The 9,592-nt window shown below is 37.6% G+C and overlaps 2 protein-coding genes across 2 annotated transcripts; one reads left to right on the top strand and one right to left on the bottom strand.

Moving 5' to 3' along the window:
* Positions 1 to 1,850: 1,850 nt before the first annotated feature.
* Positions 1,851 to 4,843, top strand: LOC120250585 (40S ribosomal protein S6-like). Its single transcript, XM_039259412.1, has 6 exons — positions 1,851 to 1,996; positions 2,102 to 2,166; positions 3,476 to 3,533; positions 3,670 to 3,778; positions 3,884 to 4,156; positions 4,298 to 4,843. The coding sequence occupies exons 1-6, from the start codon at positions 1,991 to 1,993 to the stop codon at positions 4,540 to 4,542; spliced, it is 756 nt and encodes a 251-aa protein (XP_039115346.1). The 5' UTR covers positions 1,851 to 1,990; the 3' UTR covers positions 4,543 to 4,843.
* Positions 4,844 to 6,231: 1,388 nt separating this feature from the next.
* LOC120249778 (phospho-2-dehydro-3-deoxyheptonate aldolase 2, chloroplastic-like) lies at positions 6,232 to 9,049 on the bottom strand. The gene is made up of 5 exons (XM_039258418.1): positions 8,432 to 9,049; positions 8,037 to 8,314; positions 7,439 to 7,715; positions 7,108 to 7,353; positions 6,232 to 6,740 (listed from the first exon to the last, which is right to left on the bottom strand). The coding sequence occupies exons 1-5, from the start codon at positions 8,948 to 8,950 to the stop codon at positions 6,459 to 6,461; spliced, it is 1,602 nt and encodes a 533-aa protein (XP_039114352.1). The 5' UTR covers positions 8,951 to 9,049; the 3' UTR covers positions 6,232 to 6,458.
* Positions 9,050 to 9,592: the final 543 nt, after the last annotated feature.

The raw sequence follows: 9,592 nt of genomic DNA on the forward strand, positions 1-9,592 counted from the left end.
TGATTTTTCTGCTTTTATTTTGTAGATTTCCTCACGATCATTTAATAACAAATTTATTTGCTTAAATTTTTATCTTTCTAATTATTAGATGTGTTAGGTATTTTTTAAATCATAAAATAATTAGGTTTCCACTAAATTGTCTAACATTAAGTCTAAGAAATCATTCAAGTTTTGAATTATTTATTATATAGTTAATCGTGTTTAGTAAGCAAACGGTAATCAACTACAATTAATTGTAAAATTTGATTTTTTAACCTAACAATTTATTATCATATTTGAAAATTTCATACTCAAGCTACCGATTTAATTATAAGTCTAGAAGTTCATTCACCAGCCTAAATGTTTATTGCTCCATTTTTACTAATTCCATCATATCTGTTTGTTTATACCATAGGATTAACTCTAATGTTTCAATCCAATTATAACCATTATCACTAGGAAGCCACAAAGAAGAAGAAATGTGGATAATGTTATCTCACTACCACCATTTCATTCATTAACCACTAGGATGAGTGTGAAATCAAAGATTTAAACTTTGAGATGTGTAGGATGTTGTGTGTGATAGAGCCTGCATCTAATGAGGTTTGCAGTTGAGGGAGGATTGCTTGACAAAAAAAACCTATAAAAAGAAAAAGTCTCTTTTTCTAGTTTTGAAACCAAGAAAGTCCTTAATTTCAATAATGTGCACATACCTACACATATATAATATACTTCTCTTATCCTACAATCTAAATTTTACAATATATATATATATATATAATTATGTGAACAATGTTAAAATTAGGGATTTAACTCGCTTTGTTTTAGAATTGGACAAGTCCAGTATAAAAACTATTACTTAGTGTTACTCCACACTTTTAGTATCTAGACATTGTGTCATAGTACATGCTTGAATTAGATAAATGAATCATGTTTGTAAATACAAAACATTATTGATTGAATAAGCTAATTTACTACTCAATTTTTTTAATTTAATTTTGTGGTTTATCCAATATATATATATATAATATAAACTTACCAAATAGATAGACCATTGGATCACTTGATAGACACATACAAACACTCAATAAACAAATGATCACTGTTAGTAAATAAATAGATCACTTGAGAGAATTCGGAATTCTCTCACGAAAAGTCATTTTTAAAGGCTATTTTAGCCACTTCACCTCACATTGTCGTGGCTTTTTAAAAATAGATAGTATTATACTCTCTAAACCACAGGGATATGCAGCATTATCAGGTAATTTCGTTGGTTGGGTACGAACTTTTATTTTTATTTCAATTGAAGCAAAACTTTCAATTTATATCAAAATAGCCACTAATTTTTAATTTGATTGCATCGTCATGATATTTGGGGCTTTTCCCACAAGGATGCATTGACGTAGATGCCATAATACTCACATGGTTGCCAATAGTCCACGCCATTTGCACTTGTGGAAAGCGTTATGTTAGCATTCCAACATCCATGTCAATGCATCATCATCGGAAAAGCTCCAAATATCATGTTTTGTGTAATCAAATTGTAAGTTAGTGCTAATTTTGATACAAATTGAAAGTTGATGCTCAACTTGTAAAAAGAGCAAAGATTAGTATTTAGTACTCAACTAAGCAAATTACCCCAATATTATGTGACGTCTTTTAAATGAACGGTCTTGATTAACTGAATTCATCCCTTTAATTATATATATATATATATATTGGTAGAATACCTCTCTCTAATATAGTCAATTTGCCCCATTGATTATTTTAATATAATTTGTTCATAAATTTTTTTTTTATTTTAATATTTAAAAAATATAAGTCTCTTATATAATATAATTTGTCATAAGAAGTCCTAGGAGAAACTTATATTTCCCAAATGGTAAATATATATAGATAGATAAATATGGTCATGTGCGAGGAGCGAGAGAAACCCTAGAGTGAGATCCTCGCTTTCCTTGCTCTTCTCCGCCGTGCGCTCCTCCCGCGCTAGCGGAGCCCTGGCCGCAAGATGAAGGTGTTCATCTGAAACCCTAGAGATTCATAGCTGAATCCCTTTCTTCGTTTCCTGCAACGATCTAATCGGTGTTTTCCGTGATTTTATCTGGTTTTTTTTTTGTAGTTCAATATCGCGAATCCGACCACGGGGTGCCAGAAGAAGCTTGAGATCGATGATGACCAGAAACTGTAAGCAATTGCTTGGATTTCATTTATGAAACTTGTTTTGAATGCGATCATGCTCTTGGTACCTGATTTGTAGCTCATTGCACTACATGCTATGCTCTCCGGGTCTGGTCGTGAATATTCTAATCCTAGAAATGATGAATCTTTACCAAAATCACTAGATATATAGCTCTGTTAGTGATAAATGCAGAGAAGGGATTCCGTTCGTTGTCTAAATTTGCAAATTTGCTGCTAGTGATGTATTTGGATGACCGAGAAGGAAACGTTTGATTAGCTATAATAGATAGTTCTTATTGATGGAAATTTTGAACTTCAAATTTATTATCAAACATAATGAGAATTTGGTCCTATACTTGTATTCAATGTAGGTTGCTAAATCCTTTGATGCTAAGCATAAGCTAGTCTCTATCCATTTTGGCCCTCTTTTCATGGTGAACTGCATATCTCAGTTGATAGCATAGTACATAAAAACTGACTCACACTAGTGGTTTGTAATATTTAAAGTTCATTTATTTTGGGTTTCTGTTATGTACAGGTTTATGCTAGTTCATCAATAGTAGTAAAATTTCTTACACTTGAATGTTTGTGTAAAAACCAGTCAATTGTTTGATTTTTGTATGTTGTTGAATTGAATTTAGTATAAGCCACTTCACTTGGTGCCCAAAGCTTGAAGATATATAAGCAAATAGTGTCTGTTGTGAGCTGCCAGTTTACTGCAATATGTTATTCCATGTTTCAGCTTCTGTTTGTGTTTACTAATATTGCTTTACCGTAACACATTGAAGGATGTATGATTTATTTTTGAAAATTATATGCAATATCATCTTTAGTTTACATGATGACTCTTATTAAAAGGTTAATTTGGGAGGATGACTAAAACAATTTTAAAAATGGAATTAAAAGTGAAGGATAATCCACGTTGGTGATTTTTAATAAGTACATATATTCAGTAGTTTCTCTCTTCAAGAAGGTTATTTCTGTTTATTACTTATGTGGCTTTATGGTGGTGGCTTTTCTTTGTCGTGAACTCTGCTGCTCAAATTAGGTAGTTGTCTTGTCCCTGAGTTGCTTCTACTTGACCCTAAGGCTCCACACTTGAAGCATTCTGCAAGTAAAACATCAGTATGTTGTTAATGTTAGGCATCCGTCTTTATAGAACTTCTTTAGCAACATATGCAATTGTTACACTATCCTACATTTGTGAAATAGCTGTGTTAAGTGTATGCTACATTATGATGTCATTACGTGTTTTTTTGGAAATCTATGTTTATTGCCCAAGGTTATCTTAAATAACATCTTCTTAATCTTGCAGCCGTGCATTTTTTGACAAGAGAATCTCTCAGGAAGTCAATGGGGATGCTCTTGGTGAGGTATGATATGGTTATCTATCGATATGTATATATATATATACATACATAATCCTATGCCACAGTGGATTTTGTCAAATGCCTCATCTTTAAAGAAGAATCCTCTTTGCCTTTTTTTGCTTTATTGTTGTTCCTATAGGAGTTCAAGGGCTATGTCTTCAAAATCATGGGTGGGTGTGACAAACAAGGTTTCCCTATGAAGCAGGGAGTGTTGACTCCTGGACGTGTTCGTTTGCTGCTTCACAGAGGCAAGTTGATCATTAATTCTTCTATCAAACATCTAATGATGGCATCCTAGGTCTATCACTTATTCTTATTTGTCCAAATGTAATGGTTGTATTTTGTAATGACAGGAACCCCATGCTTCCGGGGGTATGGTAGGCGCAACGGAGAGCGCAGGCGTAAATCTGTTCGAGGGTGCATTGTTAGTCCTGACCTGTCAGTTTTGAACTTGGTCATTGTCAAGAAGGGTGAGAATGATCTTCCTGGATTGACTGACACAGAGAAGCCAAGGATGAGAGGACCAAAGAGAGCGTCTAAGATCAGGAAGTTATTCAACCTCTCAAAGGAGGATGATGTCCGAAAGTACGTGAACACTTATCGTCGAACATTCACCACCAAGTCTGGTTAGTTGACAACTCTCCTCTTGTTTTCCATCCATGACTGTTCATATCTTCCATTTTATCTCTAGAAACTCTACTGAGTTTCTATGCAGAACAATGGCCTGCTGCTTGTACTTGAAGTCAAAATGTTCATATGCTTCACAGGAAAGAAATGTAGCAAGGCACCAAAAATCCAGAGGTTGGTAACTCCATTAACACTGCAGAGGAAGCGGGCCAGAATTGGTGAAAAGAAGAAGAGGATTGCCAAGGCCAAATCGGAAGCAGCTGAGTATCAGAAGCTTCTTGCCAGCCGGCTCAAGGAGCAGCGTGAGCGCAGGAGTGAGAGCTTGGCCAAGAGGAGATCCAAGCTTTCTGCTGCATCAAAGCCTTCCGTTACTGCAGCGTCTTAGATTTGGTGAATTCATAGAACTACCAATGTTGGCTTATTTCTAGCTTCAGCGATGACTTGGTTTCTTCTATTTTTTGAATATATACATTGAGGTCTAAATGCTACTATTCTTAAGATATAGAATTTCGCTGCCTGAATTCTGGGTTACATATAGTTTTGCAATGTTTTGTATTGTGAGATACAATTGTTGATTGTGTATTTGCTACTTGAAGCATATGCCAGAATGTGTTGTGGGAACGGTCCAAATCATTGGTTTCTCTGCTTCCATTTGTCAAATCCCTGAGTGAGATATTTCAGCTTTCTATTAATATTGTCTGGTCATTTTGATTTTTGAAGTATTGTGACAATTTCTATTGACTTATGGGTGTATGTGGGTATGCTCATTGTTGTAGGTGATGATAACGACCATGGACCGACCTATCAATGCATATTGTATCATGGTGGAAGCCACCCGCTCAATGGTACATGAATGGATGAATCATAACTTGAAGGAAATTTTTTTCAACACCTAATGAAGTGTTTTTTTTTTTTTTTCTTTTGGATAAATCATCTGTATAAAAGTTAAAGTTAGTAAATATTCTTTTGATTTGTTCATAAATAAATAAATAAATTTGCAGGTTTTTTAAATTTGACGAGGCAATTCACTTAGGGAAAAAATTCTGTAAAACCAAAACCTAGGCTCAGAAGACCTTGAGAGGGATCATGTATTCAATCACTGGTTATTAGGAAATTAGTCTTTCGAAGTGTATATATTTGGAAAAAAAAAGTTTGTTTGGTTCTATGTGTGAACATGGGGGAGTCTGAGAATCTTGACTTTAGATGACTAAAAAGCAATAAAAATGAGTCTGGTGCGTAGTTAGGAAGTTAAGCTAGCATTGGCGAGAAAGTACTGTAACCTCTCATATGCTTTATTTTGACAGCATAATGTTATGTTAAAATAATCAGAGTATTGGCGAAAAGTTTCAGCAACCTCTTTTAATCAAGTCAAGAAGTAGTTACTTACTATTCAGTAATGTTACAGCTTATTCAATGAGAAAAACAAAATTATTTTTTTTTTTTTAAAACTGAATATTATTACTTCGGGGAAAAACTTTGACATCATCTGAAAATTTTTGAAAAACCTAATTAATACGAACTAGAAAAATAAGATCCAAAACTTTTTTTTAATTATTTTAGTTAAAATTTGAAATATATTTTTTACAAGATTTTATGTTGATTTTCATATTATTTCTCCTAACGATTAGAGGTAATAAGTAAAAACCCGCCATTAAACAAATAAAAACCTTTCGGCTAATTGATAATTTAAAAACGCATGCCATATAATTTCAAAGTAAGTTGCCTCATCATGTTGACCCAGAGACTGGCAAGTCATTCTAGCAGAGAAGAGATCAGTAATTTGGTGGAAATTTAATGTGATTTATGCTAATTTAATTAAAATATTCAAAATAAGACCAAGAGAGTCAAAGGCCAAATCTAAGCCATCTTCTACACGTGTTCCGTATGGTATTCTTCATACATATCCAGAGCAACAAAAAAGACTGAAGCTGAGAAACAAAATAGGGGTAGGTAAAAAGAGTTAGGTGAGTAAAATAAAAATATTCAGGTTTGGTGAGACGCAGCTTTCAGATTCAGACTTTGAATACTCAGTTGAATCAAACTAGCCCCACCAAACCATAGGACAATAATCAAATGCATAATTGAAATATTTCTTTTTCTTCTTTTATTCTCTGCCCGGGAAACCAAACAAATAGTACACAAAGGTAATACATAGATAGATTACACCCTTGCATTACATACAAAATACAAGCCACATGTAACTTAAATTTTTTTTTTTAAAAAAAAAAGGAAAAAAGAACAAGAAGTAGTTCAGATTAATAAAGCCGAGATAAGATAAGGATGCTCAGGTTGGATAGTAGTTTAGAAAGCCAAAGGGGGCAAAGATTGAAGGTCATCGGTTCTGGGTGAACGAATCCTTCTCTTTCTCAGACGCTCAGCGATGATGAAAGCCAGCTCCAGGGATTGGGATGCATTGAGTCTGGGGTCACAATGGGTGTGGTAGCGGGAACTGAGGTCATCGAAGGTAACAGTACGTGATCCTCCAATGCATTCAGTGACGTTTTGGCCGGTCATTTCAAGGTGTACACCTCCTGGATGGCTTCCTTCTTGCTCATGCACATCAAAGAATGCTCTTACTTCCGCCTGCTCATAATTAATCATCAGTTCTAATTTTGCTTTCATTCATTTCCACATTGTTAATTTGCAAAAGTATATTGAATTATATCCGTTTTGATATCTTGGTATGTACATCACAAACACATATTATTCAGGCATGATTCATTGCATCTCTTAGATAGAAACACTAAGTTATTAGATGAATAACAAGTTAATATAGAAATTTGGTATCTAAAAATGCCATTATCTAGATTCAACTAAAAGTCTTTGAAATGATATAAGACAAGAATGTATCATATAATAGCTATATGTCGGGATTCAATCAATCAATTGTTCATAGTACCACATGTAAGTTGGAATTTAGCACACGGGAAAGAAAGGGAGAATGACTTACCAGAATGGAATCAAAAGGACGAGTCTTGAGACCACATGGGGCCTTAATGGTGTTGCCGTGCATGGGGTCGCTGACCCAGGTGACTATCTGACCTGAACCACGGACAGCCCTGATCAAGTGTGGCAACTTGACCCTCATGTTCTCAGCTCCCATTCTGGCGATTATAGTGATCCTTCCAGGCTTGTTAGTTGGGTTTAAGATTTCAATCAGCTTCACCAACTCTCTAGGATCCATCTTATCACTCACCTACAATCCATCAAACAAACTAAGTACACTCTCTAATTGGGATTCAATTATTCAAGATCATTAATTGGTGTTAATTTTAGTATACCTTGATTCCAAGAGGATTGGCAACGCCACGGAGGAACTCAACGTGGGCTCCATCAAGCTGACGAGTGCGCTCACCGACCCAGAGCATGTGGGCGGAGCAATCATAGAAGAGACCGGTTGTGGAGTCCTCACGTGTGAGAGACTGCTCGTAGGGAAGGAGAAGGCACTCGTGTGATGTCCAGAAGTCAGTGGTTGTCATGATAGGATGGTCAACAGTCAACCCAGCTGCGGCCATGAACCCCAAGGCCTCGTCAACACGGTGTGCTAGTTCCTTGTACCTGCTCGTTTCCACCAAAATTTAAAAGTGGATGAATTAAATTGCAAAGGAATTACGCCAAATACCAAATTCAAAGGAAATCACTTGTAAATTCAAGAATAGTGAACAAGAAAAAGACAAAGAAAAGGTCCCAGAAAAGCACAAAGAGAAATGGCCACATAAAGGTGAACAAGAGATTCATATGGAAAACCACACATACTACCCAAACCTTCTAATTCCTTATCACAAAAGGAAAAGAAAGCGAAAAAAAAAAAAAAGATAAAACAAAGATAGAAAAAAAAAAAATCAGGAAAAGGTAACAAGAAGGAAAGGGATGGAATACCTGTCACCCTGCTCGCTGTGGTCCGTGAAATCGAGATTCCACTGCGTCACACGCTGCATAGCGGCATAGCCACCAGTAGCGAAGGCCCGCAAGAGGTTCAGCGTGGCCGCCGCTTGGCAATACGCCCTGATCATCCTCTGAGGGTCTGGAATCCTCGATTTCTCATCGAAAGCGTCCCCGTTCACATTGTCCCCTCGATAGCTCGGCAGCTTCACCCCGTTCTTCTCTTCGAAACCTTCCGATCTTGGTTTGGCGAATTGCCCCGCCATCCTCCCAACCTGAACACAAAATCATCGCAAAATCATCAGATCGAGGGTTAGCATCTCAGATCCGGCCGATTGGAAGGCCAAATTCATAGATCTAGACGGATCTATAGTTTATAGCGTTCCACCGACCTTAATGACTGGCACCTGGCCACCGAACATGAGGACGACGCCCATCTGAAGAAGGATACGGAAGGTGTCACGGATGTTGTTGGCGTTGAACTCCTTGAAGCTCTCAGCGCAGTCGCCACCCTGGAGGAGGAACGCGCGGCCGAGAGCGGCCTCAGCGAGCCGCTCCTCGAGGTGCCGCGCCTCACCAGCGAACACGATCGGCGGGAAGCTCTCAATAGTGCGGAGAACCGAATCCAACTCCTCCTTGTTAGGGTACTCGGGCAGCTGCAAAGCCTTCTTTGTCTTCCAGCTATCCACAGCCCATTTCCCTGACTTCACCGGCACCGCTGGCTTCTCAACGACCACAGGGTTCTTCGCCGGCTCGGCCGCATGTACGGCGGAGATCGGGCGAGCCACAGGGCGTACCTTTGCGTTGAGAACGGCAGGAAGAAGGTGATCGGCACGACCTCCGCCACCGGAGAGAGATTGGGAGGAGAAGAAGGATTTGGAGGTGAGAGCGGAACCAGAAGCCAAGGCCATTGCTCGTTGATTCAATGCCAACGAGGAGGAGAAGTCTCGCGAGAGCTGGGTCGAGAGCGAGGCAATGGTGGCGCTTGGACCAGTGGAAGGACGGGGAGGGGTATTTATAGGCGGCCATGGTTGTTGGTGCTTTGGCGGGGTAGGTATTGCGAGTCGGGGAGACTCTTAACGGGTCGGATCTGAAAACATAGTCAAATTAAAATTTATTTTACCTTATATACTTATTACGATTCTTTTATTCTTATTTCATGAAATATTTAGAGAGAATTTGAAGAGGTGTTGAGTTTGGATCCGAAACCCGATAAGGGGAAGGATCCGTTAAGGAGGAAGATACGGGTATCAGTAAAGATTCCTTTTGATAAATGGGGTTGGTGAAGAAGCACATGAATTGCACGTGAGGATTGATGTAGGAGAGGTTGTTGATGTGGCTATTGTGAGGCCACGTGTGTGTTTAATGGCTGTGTTCGTGGCTGTTTGGTATTTGGAGTTAGGTATCACTCTGATATTAAATTGGGAGTATAATACTCCATGATAATTGACTCATGCTTTTCATATATATATATATACATACTCCATATGGCAAAGTGTTTTAATAACAGAAGTGAACATAAAAGATAATAATTTGTCCAAAATGTAGGTAAC

The sequence above is a fragment of the Dioscorea cayenensis genome, chromosome 19 (assembly GCF_009730915.1).
Source record: "Dioscorea cayenensis subsp. rotundata cultivar TDr96_F1 chromosome 19, TDr96_F1_v2_PseudoChromosome.rev07_lg8_w22 25.fasta, whole genome shotgun sequence".
NCBI classification, from domain to species: Eukaryota; Viridiplantae; Streptophyta; class Magnoliopsida; order Dioscoreales; family Dioscoreaceae; genus Dioscorea; species Dioscorea cayenensis.